The sequence below is a fragment of the Trichosurus vulpecula genome, chromosome 4, assembly GCF_011100635.1.
Source record: "Trichosurus vulpecula isolate mTriVul1 chromosome 4, mTriVul1.pri, whole genome shotgun sequence".
NCBI lineage: Eukaryota > Metazoa > Chordata > Mammalia > Diprotodontia > Phalangeridae > Trichosurus > Trichosurus vulpecula.
In genome coordinates this window covers 109,410,965-109,428,798 of record NC_050576.1, presented here as the reverse complement: position 1 = coordinate 109,428,798, position 17,834 = coordinate 109,410,965, and the positions used below count along the sequence as shown (strand labels likewise).

General features: G+C 36.0%; 1 protein-coding gene across 1 annotated transcript in view; it reads right to left on the bottom strand.

The window, feature by feature from the left end:
• Positions 1–17,834, bottom strand: part of LOC118846815 (complement decay-accelerating factor-like) — a 67,579-nt gene that overhangs the window by 27,709 nt on the left and 22,036 nt on the right. Inside the window, exons 6-7 of the mRNA XM_036755534.1 lie at positions 13,221–13,415; positions 5,217–5,399 (exon numbers count right to left, since the gene is read on the bottom strand). Coding sequence (XP_036611429.1) covers positions 5,217–5,399; positions 13,221–13,415 — 378 coding nt within the window. The remainder of the gene's footprint in view (positions 1–5,216; positions 5,400–13,220; positions 13,416–17,834) is intronic.

Here is a 17,834-nt window from a genome sequence, read left to right as displayed (position 1 = left end):
TCTAGACTCTGGAGTTGTGGAAGTTTTATCAAAATAAATGAAATCTTCTACTTTAGCACGGTTTAGAAAAATGTAAATGACTAAATTGTTTTATGAGCACATCATCCTTTGAACACTACACATGAATGAGTACAATTTTTTGTATAGCAATAAAAGATGAAAAATAAATCAAAGGTGTAGTTCTTTCTTGTACAACTCTTGTCCATTTTCTCCCATAAATCCTCCACATGGATCTACCCAACATTTTCTGGTAGATTTCTCAATGTTGTTCCTCTTTTCATTCTTTTGGATGTCATCACATTGAGTGACTACAAATGGATCCTGTGAGTTGCTCATTAATTATCTCCCATTTTTGCTTCATGTCTGGCCCACTTCCTTTTTTGGCCCAATATCTCTCTGGTCAGTTCCATATTTATGTCACTTATCCTGTGCAATTCTTTGTTGATAATGTGTTGTTACAAACTACTTCTACCTGCAGTGTGCCTCTCCATTGTCCTCTGGGTGCCCTCAAATTATACCTCCTTGGAGACTGTACTTCTTACTGCTATATAGCATTATCAGAAGGATAATGATGTTAAAAAGATGATCCTTCATTTCAGGGAAAAGTTGTTCAAAGCACTGCAGAATTTCCCAGAGGCAATCCAGCCTACTCTCCTATTTAGTTCTAGGCCCAGATTGTTTGTACACATGCTATGCACACAACAGTCTTCATGTTTTTATCCCGGGGCAGATGGTTAGAAGTGTTATGGGTGATTATGGATCTCATTTAGAAGGCTCCTCACTCTTCTGGGACTTGACCCAATTAGGGTCATGTAGAAAACCTCATCATTTATAGGGAATTCCACTTGCATTTGGATTCTGTTCTAACATTTTCTATGACAGTGGTAAATACATTTGGCAAGCTTGTGTTTCCCTATTTTATGTTTCTCTCTCATATTCATATGGAACTGTGACCTCAATAATTTGGATGTTTACTCTAACAATGCAGATCATAAACATCCAAGTCTGCCCTTCCTATGTAACCTTTGTCCATATCTTCTAATAAGTTTGCCATAGGCTGTGTATACAACATGCTGATCGCGTTCCTTCATATCTCCTGATATCACAAGGAATCCTGTGGAGCACCTGGACTGTATACTTGTCCTCCCTTGCCACATCACCCTCATGAGACCATCTTCTCTTCCTATGACAATGTTTACTTCTATTCTTCTTTGAAGTTCCTTATTAATTACATATTGTTGCCTGTTTGCATCTACCATACTTCTTCACTGCCCTTTGTGTGATATTTCATTTCTTCATAGAATTTTTGTGTTCCATGTTTTATAGTTATATAACCATGAGACAATATTGGTTTCAAAATGTGTACCTTTGTTTCTGGGAGGAATTGAAGGTTTTAAAAGGAACTTTCCAATTTCCTAATTTCCTGAAGGCAATCCAATCTGATTTCTCCTTCCTAATTAATACTAGGCCCAACTTATTGTCATTTTATATTGTCAATCTGAAATTACACACACACACAAACACACACACATGTACACAAAAATACACACATAGTAACTCATAAATGTATTATACATATGTGTCTATTATATAGCCCATTGATGGTTAACTATCTTCTATAGCCTTTCCATCCAATTGCATGTCATAAACTTGACAATAGACATTTTTCATCCACTTGTTATTGCCTACGTGGATAGTCAGGCCAAACTCTTAAAAGGTTCAGTATCTCTTTTAGGAGACTTTGCAATATTCTATAATCAATGTGATACAACCAATACAATATCATTCACAAGCAAGACCATCTATAGGAACTTGCCATTCACCAAATTAAATTTTGGTTCAATTGTCAACAAACAATAAGCTCAGTGAAATCTTGTGTTTTCATTCCCTTCTCATGCCTTCATCAAGGGGTCAGAAGAAATGTTATTCCATATGGGAAACGTAATGATCTTGGGGAGGGCAGGGGGTAAATATGGATCACACAAAGGAAAATTTCTACCATATGAAATATTTCTCTGTTCTCTGTCTCCTACATGAATTGACACTTTTAAGAATTAGGCACACACAACAGAAATGAAGGAGAAGAGGGCAAGATCTGTAAGGCAATAATAGAAATTTTTTAGAGGAGGGAACTCAAAAAGTTTCTTTGGAAGATTAATTCCATGAAGAGCACATAAGCTAAAATGAGCATGTAAGTATAAGGAACACAAATAAAAGAATTATTCAACAAGGATGTCTTTGATAAAGACAGATATTGTTTACATAAAGATTTTATAAAGACAGTAACGTAGGCATAGAGGAATATTATAGCTAAATTTTCTTAATCTTATGATATAAAAATATAAATAAGGAAATTACATTATGATGAAAGGAATAACATACAACAAATAAATATTAATATTAAACTTATATGCTTTAAATGCCTTAGCATCCAAATTCATAAAGAAAAATTAACCTTATTATAAGAAGTACAGTATATGCTATATTACAAAAAGCATAGTATATATTACATCCTAAGAAGCGTAGATAGTAATACAATAATAATAGAAGACTTTAATATACTCTAAATTTTGAACAAATTAACAGAAAGATAAATAAAAGAGAAAATATGGAATTAAATAATTTTCTGAAAACTCTAAAGCTAATCCAAATTGGATTGCCAAAGAATATACACATTTTTGAGCACCACATGGAAAAGTCACAAAAATTGACTATGTTTCATGGCACAGAGGTATGTAAATAAATGTAAGGAGACAGAAATACAAAATACACCCTTTACACTCCATGATAAAATAAAAATAATCAGTTCAAGGAACATACATAAAAGACAAAGATCCAAGTGGAGATTTAATGATCAAATCCTAAATAATGAGGTAGTCAAAGAACAAGCCCTAGAAACAGTAATGCTTTTAAAAATTATAATAATGAAACAACATAGCAAAATTTTAGTCCTTGGGGAAAAATCATATCTCTAAAAACATAAATAGAAATAGAAAATAAATAGAAAAAGAGGCAACTAATGAACTGAATAATACTTTAGAAAGTTAACAAGCAAAATCCAAACTAAAGCCCAAAATAAACACAAAAAAGAAGATATTCCAAATTAGAAGAGAAATAGAAAAATTGTAAATTAAAAAGATTTTAGAATTGATAACCCAAAGCTTTCTTCAAATAGACAACAAAATTGATAAACTTTTAGCTAACCTAGTAAAAGAGGACAGAAAATCAAATTAACAAAATAGCAAACAAACAAGGTAAAATCACAATAAAACTAGAAGAAATAAAACTATTTATCAAAATCTACTCTATGGTTTTATGATAATAAAACAGAGAACAAAAAGAAATAGAGGAATGCCTTCAGGAATATCAAATACTCTTACCAGTAGAACACCAAAACAGAGACCTTAAATAATTCAGTCTCAGAAAAAGAAACAGAACTAGCTATAAAGGAATTACCTAAAATAAAGGAACTACCAAAACAAAACTTTTAGTTCCAATGGATTCATGGGGAAATACTATCAAATTTTTAAAGAACACGCAATACCAATACTATTCTCAGAACTATCCTCAGAAGTTGAGAAAGAAAGCACTTTACTAGTGTCCTTTTATGAGACAAATATAGTCCTAACACCAAAATCCAGAAAAGATAGAGCAAAGAACTATAGACCAATATCATTAATGAATACCGATTTAAACATCATCCTGTCAAAAAGTCTATAGCAATTCACCTAGGAAATCATTCATTAAGGTCAACTTGGACTTATACTAGGGAGATATCTGGAGAACAAGAGATCTAGAACAGGGGTAGAGAACCTGCAGCCTCGAGATCACATATGGTCTTCTAGGTCCTTGCAGGAGGCCTTTCAACTGAGTCCAAGTTTTATGGAACAAATCCTTTTATTAAGGGGACTTGTTCTGTGAAGTTTGGATTCAAAGGGCTGCGCTTGATTCTAGAACATCAAGGGAGATGAAGAAAATAAGTGGGTTTTGAGTAATGAGTAAAATGTTTAAGATCTTAGCATCCTGCTTTGGATTCTGAAGGTGCTTATGTTTACTGAATTGAAACATTTACAGATTTGCTAAAATTGTTACTAATAATGCAGAAAAAATACTAGATTTGGAGTCAGAAGACCTGGGTTTGATACTTACCAGCTTTTGTTATTTACAAGCTCTATGGCCTTGATGAAGTACCATAGCTACTCTGAACCTCACTGTCCCATTTCTGAGATGAAAGGGGTAAAGAGTTGGGCTAGAACACCAGATAATCTCTAAGGTCCCCAAGATCTTGATCAGAGCACTCAGGAATTACTCCACTGAAGCTCTCTTCCTCTCTGTTTATACCAAGTTGTAAAGAACACCTCCCTCATCCTGGCACTGACATGCAAAATAATAGGGACATATTTGTCCCCAGGCAAAAATGAGAACATAATCCTGTGGGAGACTTTGGTCAGAGACTGGAATGCCAATGTAAACATTTTAGGGTAGCCAGTGCCCATTATCACCACCAACACCACAATGAAAACAAAACACTTGAGAACTGGTATTTGGCACCCTGGCTCTCTTCTCAGAGAAAGAGGGGTGGCAAATGTGAAATACTCCTTCTACTGTCAAATTCCATGAGTGTGTTGGTTAGTTTTGCTGAAATGCTTTTTTCCCTCTCCCCACTTCCTTTTCTTTTGTTTGCAACAAGGTATGGCTGCCTGGGTAGGGGAGGGAGGAGGGAAGCATTTAGAAATAGATTCATCTTAGCAGCAGCATCTCTAGACACAAAAATCCAAAATATATCAGTGAAAATGGAAGACCAACAAAAACCAACCAACCAACCAACCAACAAAAAAAAATGTTCATTTGTCAATGATTTCTAGGACTTAAGCTAAGAAACATAATTGTAGTAGTAAATCCACGAGGAGGGGTGGAAAAAGTCTTCTCCCCCCTATAATTTTAAAAGGCATTCTGTTAGATCAGAGGGAAGAACTTAATAGAGAATCTGGTCAATTTGGAAGAATGTCTGAGGCTGGATTTGTGCTCAGGTCTTCCTAAGAACCCTAAATTACAAAACCCAATGTAAAACAGTATATTTACTAGTACACTTATACTTAATATAATTACTAGTATACTTAAATTCTTTTCTAATCTCCGCCCAATGAAGTCATAGAGATTTTGTGGATAACAGAAAAATGAAGTGCTATTTTTCTTTCTGAAGTGCTGGTCCTTACCTTGTATACACTGTGGAACACCAGGAACCCATGAGTTGTTAGCACCACAGGAAATCTTTTCCTCTCCTTCCATGTGAAATCCAGAATTGCATTCCAAGATCACAGCTTCTTTATACGTATAAGGTGGTCTTCTTCCAGATAGCAGGCGTCCGTTTGGGAAAACTGGACTTTCACAACGGACAACTAAAAATTAAATGAATCAAATCATTTTATGTTGAAGTGGGGGATGTATTGAAAACAAAGACTAAAAAGAACTCTTTGAAAACAATTGTATTTTTGTCCATTAAAAGAATACTCATTGCAGTCATCTTTTTATTTCGTGTCTTTTTTGTTTATATCATGTTATATTGTGAGGTTGCAGCACTGAGACAAAAGTGAACTACCAAAAGTAATTTCAGATTTAATTTCATTTGTAAAGTTAATAAAAAAGTTTAGTAGCCTCATCAATAATAAATTAATAAAGTATATGGAACTGCACGAGGTGTTAGGGGATAGAGGCTGGAAGACTGTTTAAAAAAAGACTTCCTTCAAGTCATTTATAAACAAGGTGAATCCAAAGCTATTCATGAGTATTTATAGGATATATGGCCGTGGTGGTGGTTGTTGAGTCGCTTCAGTCACGCCTGACTCTTCATGACCCCACTTGGGGTTTTCTTGGCAGAGATACTGGAGGAGTTTGCCATTTCCTTCTCCAGCTCATGTTACAGATGAGGAAACTGAGGCAAACAGGGTTAAAGTGACTCACCCAGGGTCACGCAGCTATAAAGTGTCTTAGGCCAGATTTGGGCTCAGGAAGATGAATCTTCCTGACCCCAAGCCTGATTTTCTGTCCATTGTGCCACCTGGCTGTTCATATGTGGTGGAAGCACACATAAATTTCTATAACATGGACACAGACTCTGTCAAAATAGAAAGAGTTACAAGATGTGAGGAATACATAGATACAGCAGAGATTAGAAGAGGAAACATAGTCAACGAAATGTTATGTTAAAATTATGTTTTTATCTTTTTGGTGAATTGTAAAGTAGTTTAGAGTTTTTATCTTGTACAATAAATGAAATGGATGAAAATTATTTATTAAGAGTTTATTATGTGCCAAGCACAAAAGGGAGACAATTCCATCTTCAAGCTTAATGGGGGAGAACACACACACGTATGTACATATATACGTATGTATATATGTAAATTATATATGTGTATATAACATTTTTATTATTTTATATATAGACAGACACATGTATGTTTTCTATCTATCTATGAGAATGGTGGGAGGGAGGGGAATTATGGTCTAGGAAATCACAATGGTGAACTCAATTGCCCCACCCTTTTTAGAAGCAATGGTAGTGTTGATTTAATTGCGGTTCTCAGAGCAAAAGGTGAAATATGTGGTGGTGGTGGTAGGGTCATGGTGGTAAATGGCCTAGTGAAGAGGAATGAGGGAGTGAATGAATGAAAACACATTTATTAAGTGCTTACTATGCACCAAGCATTGTAACAAGTGTTGGGGATACAAACACAAAATCAAAAATGACTCCTGCCTATAAGGAGCTCAGCTGGTGGTAGAGCAATGGACCTGGACTTAGGTAAACCTGAGTTCAAATTTGCCCTCAGACTCTTACTTACTGTGTGATCTTGCAGGCAAATCACTTAACTTCTGTTTGCCTCAGTTTCTTCATCTATAAAATGAGATGATAATAGCACTTACCTCCCACAGTTGTGATGAGGGTAAAATGAGGTAATATTTGCAAAGTGCTTTACAAACCTTAAAGCGTTAGCCATTATTACGTTCTAAACAACATACATAAAAGATTGGTGATCTGGGAGGGGCAATTTAGTCCAGAAAGTTACAGGGATGGTAAGTAGAACTATAGGGGAGTTATGTAGATTGACAAACTCTATATGAGAAGAGTTGATTTGACCATGGTTAGTGGTTACAGAAATGATGGGGAGGTGGGAAGGTAAGAAATGGAAAGAAAACAATGTTCTGAGAGAGACAGTCACCATTCAGTCCCTTGAGAATATGGCCTCTGGTGTAAGTCACTACGGGTAGTCATGGAACCCAGTGAGTACTGAACTGAGGAGTTTAGCTCCTCCCAGGCATGGTCTTTCTAGTACTATTTTGGAGTACGGAGCAGGCAAAAGGGCAGAAAATGAAGGATACCACCTCACAACTATCAGATTGACTAATAGGACCGAGAAAGGAAAATGATAAATATTAGAATGGATGTGGGAAAACTGAGTCACTAATGCACTGTTAGTGGAGTTGTGAACTTATCCAACCATTTTGGAGAGCAATTTGGAACTATGCCCAAAGGGCAATAAAACTGTGCATACCCTTTGACTCAGCAATACCACTACTAGGTCTGTATCCCAAAGAGATCAAAGAAAAACAAAAAGGACCCATTTGTACAAAAATATTTATAGCAGCTCTTTTTGTGATGAAAAATAACTGGAAATTGAGGGGATTCATCAATTGAGGAATAGCTGAATAAGTTGTGGTATCTACTGTCCCATAAGAAAGGACAAGCAGGATGCGCTCCAAAAAATCTGGAAAAACTTACTTGAACTGATGAAAGTGAAGTGAGCAGAACCAGGAGAACATTGTGCACAGTATCAGCAATATCTTATGATGATCAACTGTGAATGACTTAGCTATTCTCAGCAATACAATGATCTAAGACAATTCCAAAGGACCCATGATGAAAAATGCTATCTACCTCCAGAGAAAGAACTGACAAAGTCTGAATGCATATTGAAGCATACTATTTTCCATTTATTTTTTTCTTGGGGATTTTTTTTTGGTCTGTGTTTTCTTTCACAATGTGACCGATGATTTGCATAATTGTACATGTATAACCTATATCAAATTGCTTGCCACCTCTAAAAGGGAGGAAGGAAGGGAAGGAGAGAGGGAATTTGGAACTCAAAATTTTAAAAATGAATATTGAAAATTGTTTCTACACGTAATTGGAAATGATAAAATATTATTTAAAATTAAAATACATTCTAGAATTTTTCCAGGAATCAAAGTAAACCTTACTGGTATATGTAGATGCCACCTTCTTCCTTTTAAAAAAAATACACACATCTGTCTTTCTCTTCTGTTTTGTCTGATTTTCCATAGTTAGTATAAGAATGCTTAGCAATGACAGGATCATGGAAGAAACCACAGAGACTGTCTATACCCATCCCCTCATTTTACATATAAGGAAATAGATATCCAGGATATTAAGTAACTGGCTCAAAGTCATATAAGTACTAAGCACCAGAGGCAGGATTCAAACTCAAGTCCTCTAGCTTCTGAGCCTGTGCTCTTCCCAGTATACCATGGCTAGTCACAATTTTTCTGGTACCCTGGGATGTGGTTCATCTGGTCCTGATGACTTGAACTCACTTAGTCCAGCTGGGTGCCCTCTGACGATATCCACTCTTATCTTAGGTTGTAATTCCTTATTAGCTATTTTTATTCTATCTTTTCCAGTTTATTGGTAGAGAAAATGGAAGCAAAATAAAAGTTATCATCTATTGATGATATAATTGTGAAGCATTTAGCTCAGTACCTGGCACCTAGAGAGTGCTATGTAAATGTTAGCCCTGATTAACTATCGTCATTGTATCATCCAGCCTGAGCGACAGTCCCATCTTTCCTTTGACCCTTCTCTTTTCCTATTAATAACAGAAATCCCTTTCTTTGTCCTTAGCATTCATCACCAGCTTTAGCTCATTCTAAGCTCAGTGTTCTTGATGCTATTCTTATAGGATCATGACATTTTTACAAGATCATGACACTTTATTGGCATTAATTCTCCATTATTTGCTTTTGCTTCCATCTTCAACATGTCTTTTCTTATTTGAAAAATGTTTATTGATGCCTTCAGTTCATAGATCACAGTCTCTTAAGGATATTCCAGGCATCCTTGAAATTGAGCCCTTCATTATAAGTAAAACAATTAAGCAAAAACAACCAATACTGGGGCAGCTAGATGGCTCAGTGAGTAGAGCACCGGCTCTGGAGTTAGGAGGACCTAAGTTCAAATATGACCTCACATGACCTCAAATATGACTTGAAACACTAGCTGTGTGACCTTGGGCAAGTCACTTAACCCCAACTGACCTACTTTCCCCCCTCCCAAAAAAAAGACCAAAAAAACAACCAATACAGTGACTGCATCTGACAATCACACCTGTCTTGGAAAAATCTAAGTTGGTCAATGAATTTCCTGTATGTCCACATTGGTCTGTCTCTATACTCTTCCCATTTCTTCCTCAGCAGAATAAATTATTTTGGAGTCTTCAGAATTTTTCTTCCTTTATTGATTTTCATCTTAATATTCTCCACCATTATTTACCCAGTCTTTTTTTAGCCTTTTCTCATACGTTTCCCCGCCTCGATTGTGGGGAGACTAGTAAGATGGACAAATTTACTTTAATAAGTAAAAATAGACTTTGCTTATGAGAATATTTTCTTATATCATGCTACTCCAAGCCACCCCCCCAACTATCCTGTTCTTTCTGAATAAGGCATATTCTAGTCCTGTCTGATTAATGATCCTCAATCTACCAAATCTCACTGATATCTCTGAAGCTGTTTTTCTCTCTTTATAGTTGAATTGCTTTTTCATTTTTAATACCCATACTTTGTTTATTTAACTTACAAAGGCTACAAACCAAGACTAAAGTGGAGGGAGAGTTGGTATGTGACTTTTTGTTCACAGATGACGATGTACTCAGTATAGCCTCTGAAGCTAAGATGCAACAAAATATCATTCAATTCTGTGCCACTTGGTGCTAATTTTGACCTAACAATGCCAAGAAAACAGAGGTTTTCCACCAGCCAGCACTGCACCATCCATATGTGGACCCAGTGGTTATAGCAAATGGAGAAATTCTGAATGCTATGTTCAATGTGCACTTCATTTACAGTATATGCTACATTGAAGCAACTGTCTAAAATTCCAAATCCTGTTCTCCTCACCATCTTCCTAACCAGCTGTTTATCTCCCAAATATACCTTTCTCTTCTGAAATCTTATCTTCAGGTGGCATCACTGAGAAAAATACCACCCATGGTCCTGAGGTCTTTGGTTTCTTGCCTAGGCCTCCAGTATTTTTAGTAATACTTTCTAGGTTCCATTTGACATTATAATTTATCCCCATATGAATCACCAGAGATAGGCAGTAATTGTTAGGTTAAACAAGTCTCTGGAGGTTCTCCATCATGTTTTAGGTACCTGTCCTAGAAAGACAGAAGACCTTTCTACTGTTGACATATTAAGTTGACAAATAACTGATTCTGTATGTTACCATTACTTTTCTCATTTACTTTGAACTTTAGTGGATAATCTTTCCTTTGATGCTATGTATGGATTTATATCATGCTGCTTTGGAGTATAAAGAGTTGCTTCCTCTGGAAAGTGTCCACTTTCCCCTTTACAGGAAAAGTCTCATACCTGTAACTTATCTTCAAGTATTTAGTGGTCCTTCTTCCCTTTCTTCTCTCTCATATTTTTCTATACTCCAATCTTCTAATAGAAGTCAGGATTCCCTTTGCCTCTTCAAATTATTTTTCTTTTTTGTTTTCTATCTGTAAATTCTTTAGTTCCTTCAAGGAATATGTCAACAAATTCCATTCAGCAAATGATTATTAAGCACCCACTGTGCGCAGATCTGGAGAGCAGAAAGGTTTTCTTTCAACCTTTTTGCCTTCTCTAGGTGGGAGACCAAACCATACTTTGTACTTACACAGCAGTTATTTGACAGGAGCAATATCATTCTCTGGTCAGTCATTGATTGGCCAACAATAGGTCCCAGTCCAGGCCTCACTTGATCGTTGTTTGGGCCCTGGTGACTCAGAGTGACTGTAAATACCAATTGTTTCTGTTTTGGCCAGAAACTCTGAGGGCCTTCCCCTCCTAGGATGATTTTTTTTGACTAGGTAAAAGAGGCCTTTCTTTACTTCATTTCTTACCTAGCCTTAATCACTGATTGGGCATTGCCTCAAACTGAGACCTGCTAAAGATCTTAGCTTAAAAAGGCCAAGGTCTCCCACTGTATCCAGAGCCATCTCCAGTCATCCTAATCTACTGCCACTAGACCCAGATGGCTCTGGAGGAGAGAGTGAGGTTGGTGGTTTGGCACAGCCCTCCCTCACTTAAATCTAATTCACTTGCAAGTCATGGCATTACCTTTCTGATGTCACGGTCCTCTTCAAGAATGAAGGACAAACAATAACAACATCATTCTCTGAAGGACAGTGTAAAATTCTTCTTGTCTCTCTCCATAATAAAAGCAAGATCCTCTAGCCTGCCTTTTTTTGTTGGCACCTCTCATAGCTAATTCATCTGGCCAGCTGTCTGGTGGCAGTGCCTTTTCACTGAAGTCAAGATTCAATCTCTGGAGGCTCCAGCTGAAACTTAATTTATAGTCCTTTTCCTTCTAGTTTTCTTGAGATAACACTAATTTGCTTAATCTCCTTTGATTAGCAATTAACTGCTTTCTACTAAAGCACCAATACAACAAAAACTTTACCCAGTGTTATGTTTGAAATAGGGCTGTCGTACAAAACTGAAATAGCAGTCACTGAATCCTTCCTTCCTACTCTTTTCTTTTCTCCTGCTGCTCAGACTCTACAAGTTTCCTTTAACCTTCTTGTTTGAGTCTCTGCTGATGTGTCCTCTGCATGTAGGATCTGATTCCGTACTTTATTTGTTTTCTTACTTTGGTTGATATGGTTAGGTTTATCACAAATATTTTTAAAAGATGTATTTACACCAGAGTTGTACTGTCTTTTGAATCCCAAGTGTATACAGTTGTACAAGGCCAAAAAAGAGAAAAATATAGAAAATTTTAATTTCCACATTTTTGGTAGATATGAGTTTAAAATTTAATATGTTACTGGCAAACAAAATGGTTTAGTTTTTAAAAGATAAAATTATATAGGTTGTATAGTAGATAGAATTCTGGACCTGGATTCAGGAAGACCTGAGTTCAAATCAAGCCTTACTTGCTGGATGACTCTGGGCAAATAAATTAATATCTGCCTCAATTTCCTAAATTGTGAAATGAGAATAATAAGAGCACTTACCTCTCAGGGTTCTTGTGAAGATAAAATGAGATAGTATTTGTAAAGCACTTTGCAAATCTTAAAGCACTATATAAATGCTAGCAATTATTATTATTGAAAGGATAGATTTATATTTCATATTAAATAAACCAACTTGAAATGTAATTTGCAAACATCATGATGTCAAAATTAATAAACTGGGATTGTTTTTACATAGAAATGTTTAGCTACATGGATCTGCCCAGACATTAGTCTTCCTTAATTTCCAAAGTTTGAGGACAATGACAGAATTTTTCCAAGGAAACTAATTAGGAGAAAGATTTTTATGGCTTTGGAGACTTAAACTATAGAGTTGTGAGATGTATATACATACAGAGCTGCTAGTACTTTCCCTTCTAAGGTGACTTTATATGTGTTTCCTAACTATCTTATATGTACATTTTATCTATTCTGTCAGAAGGTAGTTCTTGAGGTACAGACTTGTTGTCTCAAGAGATACAGACTATTTCATTTCTTGAAAGTACAGACCATTTCATTTTGTCTTTGTCTCCCCAATACCTGGCAGAGCCTGACTTATAATGGACTCTTACTAAATACTCACTGAATGAATGCTTGAGTCTATGTGTATAGATGATATGAACTGACAGGAACTCAGCTGGTCAAAGGTGGGGGCTACAAATGAAACTAACTGACGACATGCCATTTATACAAGTATATTTGAAGAAAAGGGATTCACAAAGAGAACTATACAAATATGTGACCCTATCTATAGTGGGTTTTCAAACTTAATCTTCTTAAGATGTATAGCAGCAGCAGTATTAACTTTTAAAACAATAATTAACATCTTCCTTCATTTTCCAGGAATGCCTAAAGTCATTATTCGTCTAATTTTCTTTTCATGTGTATATAAATCAATGAATCAAATACATAAAAATGAGTCACCTTTGCATTGAGGGGGAGAGCCACTCCATTCTCCATCTTTCATGTTGTTGGTAGTACAATGGATGGATTCATCTCCAATAAGTGAATATGTTTTATCACATGTATATCTCACTGATGATCCGTAAGTAAAATAATCTTGAAAAGCTCCTGTGAATTGCCCATTGGCAACATCTGGAGGTGGATTACAGTGAATGACTAAAAAACAAACATACACACAAGCGCAAAGGTAACTCAAAAGTAGTTTGAATAAGGTTTCAGTTTCTTCAAGATTCTTCACTTCCCTCCTTCTCCTTCTCCCTCCTCTTTTCCTACCCACCCCCACATGCAAGGTATTATGACATAGTAGAAAGGCCTCCTCAGAGTCAGGAAGACACAGGTTCCATTCTCTCCCCTCTGCATACATGCATCCTGAGCATGTTACTTAACCTCTCAAAGCCATGGGCAACTCTCTTAGATTATAAACATACAAATCAATAGAGAATCTTATAAAGATGGAAGCAAAAATGAGGAAAAATTCAAAAAGACACCATAACACCATAACATTCAAAGAGACACCATAATAACAAAATTATGTCATGGTGGAAAATGAACCACAATGAAGAAGAGAATTTTAGAGAACTTAGAGATTATGAGGCAATAGAGGGTAAAAAAAACAAAATCCAACAATTCCAGAATGATTCAAAAGAGAAAAACTTTGAAAAGACATTAACTAGAGCTTTCAATATCCAATTAAAGACAAATAACAGGTACAAAATTTAGAACAAATGACCAAGAGTATCTCCAAAGATGGAGAGGATTTGAAAGACAGAATGACAGATATGCCACTAAAAAATACAGAAATGGAAGAAAATTTGGCAGAAGAGAAGCAAAAACAAAAGTGGCAACTTTAGAAGAACACATGAATTCTATTACAAGACCTTGCAAATAAGATACTCTGAGAAAACTAATGCATAATAGTCACCCTAGAAATCAAATAATCTGAATGCCATACTGCAGGAAACTGAATAAGGTAACAAGTCTTAAAAATTAATCATAGATAATGTTAATCCTTACATACACTCAGTACTCCTTGCACACTAGCCTCTACTCTCTGGCAGGTTGGGCATAAATGAACCTATTGTCTTGTGTTTTGGAATCCACTTAGAGATCTCCTTTCCTGTTTCAGACACTCCACTCTACTCTCCCCCTCTCTGTTGCAATAAGCATCAGACATTGACCAGCCAAGATGGCAGAGTAATAGACAAATGGGTGAATCAGGCTTTTGTTTACCTGGAATAGCCCTTAGGTTACAAAATTTCCAGGAAACAGAAACTCTGCCCAGAACACTCATCCTGCCTTCCCTGACTCTACTAAAACTGGTAGACACTAATATAACCTGGCTAGAGAAACAAAGAACAGAGTGAATTGGGATGGGGGCAGCATGCATAGCTGTACCAAACCTTGAGGAAGTAGGATTGAAATCCAGGTAGGGTCAATCCTATCTCTTTAGAAACTACTTAGGGCAGTGAAAAAAGTAAATAATTGAATGTGAATGAGGGTGAAATAGCATTCTGGTCTAGCCTCAAGGGTATACCTACTATCAAAGGAGAGGTAGTCACAAAGTAAGTGACAGGAGGAAAAAGGCTAAAACCACCAAAGATTTCAAGATAAAGATAATTTAATTAAAAACCTAAATCAACACAGAAGACAATAAAATTAGAAAGTAAGATGCATAGCAAAACATTGAAAAATTACAAACATCTGTAAACAAATATTGCCGTCCAAAGAAAGTTAAACTAATGCCTGATGGAACCATGGAAGCACAACAGGATGTCCCAGAATGTTTCAAAAAATAAATGAAAATCTTAAGAAGTTAGAAGAGAAAATATTAGAAATTTTGTCCTATACAGAAATAATTAGCAGAATACAAAAGCTTAAAGCCATAGTAGTCTCTCCAAAGAAGCAAAAGAGAGAACAATAGATTTGAAATGCAAATAGTGGACAGTCTGAAGTGGACTGTCTAGAAGAAGAGAAGAAAGAGGTTATAATACTACCACATAAGGAAAAACCATTGATTTTGAAGACAGGATTTGGAGAGAGAATAGGAATCAGAAGTCTCCCAGAATAATATCACAAACTAAAAAAAAAACCACAAACCAAAACTCAATACCATAATGCAAGAAATAATAAAAGAAAACTGTCCAGAACTATTGTGTATAGAAAACGAAGCATCAGTTAATAAGAATGCATTCAGAAAATAACAGAAAAACCTATGCTTCAAACTCTAAGACATACAGTGCTTAAATTGAAGAATTCCAATGAGAAACAATATGTTATTCAAGCAGTCAAAAGAATAGTTTCCAAATATAAAGGAAAGGAAGTTCAAATTTTCTGCAAGAGTATTCCGCAACTACTAGAAACCCCAGAAGGTACTGGAATAATATATTCTGAAAAGTAAAGGAGATCAGGATACAACACCAAAATAATATATACTTTACAAACCTGAGACTAATCAGAAATGAAAAAACAATATTTATGTTTAATAAGAAAAGCATTTAAAGTATTCTTACAAAAAAGATATGAAAAAAATCATTTGATTTGCCAACACCTGGGGGTGAGGTGAGAGGTAGAAATTTTGCCTCTGCCCCTTCACATCCTTCTCCACAATGACATAAAAAACATGCCAAACCAATTTCTGATTGGGAAAGCCAAGAAAAAGTCACAATGAGTCAGTTTTTCTAACCCAGGGAAGCTTAGGAAGATAGAAAGGATTGCAGACCTAGGGTAGGAGTAGGTCAGGAGCACAATGCAGCAGCAGTAGCATGGTAGCAGGTAGAAGCAGCACAGAACTGTGGCAGTAGCAGGAGTGGGGAGGAGTCCAGCTCTCAACAACGGTAAAAGGACTGACTATTCAGGAAGAAAGACAACCCAGGGACCCCTGTACCATCACTGGGAGCAGGAATGGATGCCATTCGCTCTGTTGCGAATTACTCTGTTCCAGATCACAGTTCCTGGGCAGAGAAGAGAAGTTAGTGAGGGAATAGGAGTTCTATCCATGCAAAGAACAAGTTCCTGAACCATAGCTGTGTGACTCTAAGCCCAAGAGGAGAGGAGGGATTCAGTTTTAATCTTTAACCTTATACATAAGTTTGCAGTGGAATAAACTAAGACAGGACCCAAACCAAGGGGGAGTCAGCAGTTCAATCACACTGAACCGGCAGAACCTTCCAGAGTGCTAACTGTGACTAAGTCGAGCAGCCGTCTATGAAAACTCAACTATACATATGCCAACAGACCCAAACTGGGTCAGGAATTTGCAGATCAGGAAGGCAGAGCTCTCTCCAGATCATACCATTTTGGAAGCAAGTCCCATATTATCTCTTAATCTATTTTCTAGGTCAGTTGTTTTCCCAATGAGATATTTCATATTTTCTTCTATTTTTTTTTACTCTTTTGACTTTATTTTACTGTTTCTTTATGTCTCCTGGGGTCATTAGCTTCCAGTTGCCCAATTCTAATTTTTAAGAAATTATTTTCTTCAGTGAGCTTTGATATATCTTTTTCCATTTGGTCAATTCTCCTTTTTAAGGAGTTCTCTTCAGTGAATTTTTGTCCCTCTTTTATCATTAGGTTAAGTCTATCTTTTAAGATGTTAGTTACTTCTGTATTTTTGTTATCCCTTTTACCAAGCTGCTAATTCTCTTTTCATAGTTTCCTTGCATAGTTATCTTTTCTTTTCCCAATTTTTTTTGTCTAGTACTCTTATTGGATTTAAAATTTTGTTTTTGCTCTTTTTAAAAATCTTGTTTTAACTCTTCTAGGAATTCTTGTAGAGCTTGTGTCCAATTTGCTTTTTTTTTTCCTTTAGACTTTGCTTGTAAATGTTTTCAAGTTTTCTTCTAAGTTTGTGTCTTGAGCTTCACTGTTATCATAGCACCCCTTTTCATAGCCAAGTTCTTTTTGTTTGTTTGCTCATTTCTCCAACCTACTTCTTGCGGACTTTATAGTGTTGAGCTATGCTCACTCCTGGGATCTGGCCTGAGCTTCTGTCTTTTTATCTCCTTCTTTTGTTTTCACAACTATGTCTGGGAACTCATGTTGACTGAAGTGAGCAGAACCAGGAGAACGGCAATATTGTGTGATGATCAACTATGACAGACTTAACTCTTCTCAGCAGTACAATGATCCAAGCTAGTTCCAAAAGATTCATGATGGAAAATGCTATCCACATACGGAGAAAGAATTATGGAGTCTGAATGCAGATTGAAGTATACTATTTTCACCTTGTTTTTTCTTTCTTGTGGTTTTTCCCTTTTGTTCTGATTCTTTTTTCACAACATGACTATGTGAAAATATGTTTAATAGGATTGTACATGTATAATCTATATCAGATTGCTTGCTGCCTTGGGAAGTGGGTGGGAAGGAAAGGAGTGAGGGAGAAAAATTTGGAAATCAAAATCTTATAAAAGTGAATGCTGGGAACTATCTTTATATGTAATTGGAAAATTTTTTAAAAAATGTTAAGTGAGGGAAAACACAATGAAGTATAAATACAATGATCCAAAACAGTTCTGAAGGACTTATGATGAAAAATTCTACCTACCTCCAGAGAAAGAACTGATGCAGTCTGAATGT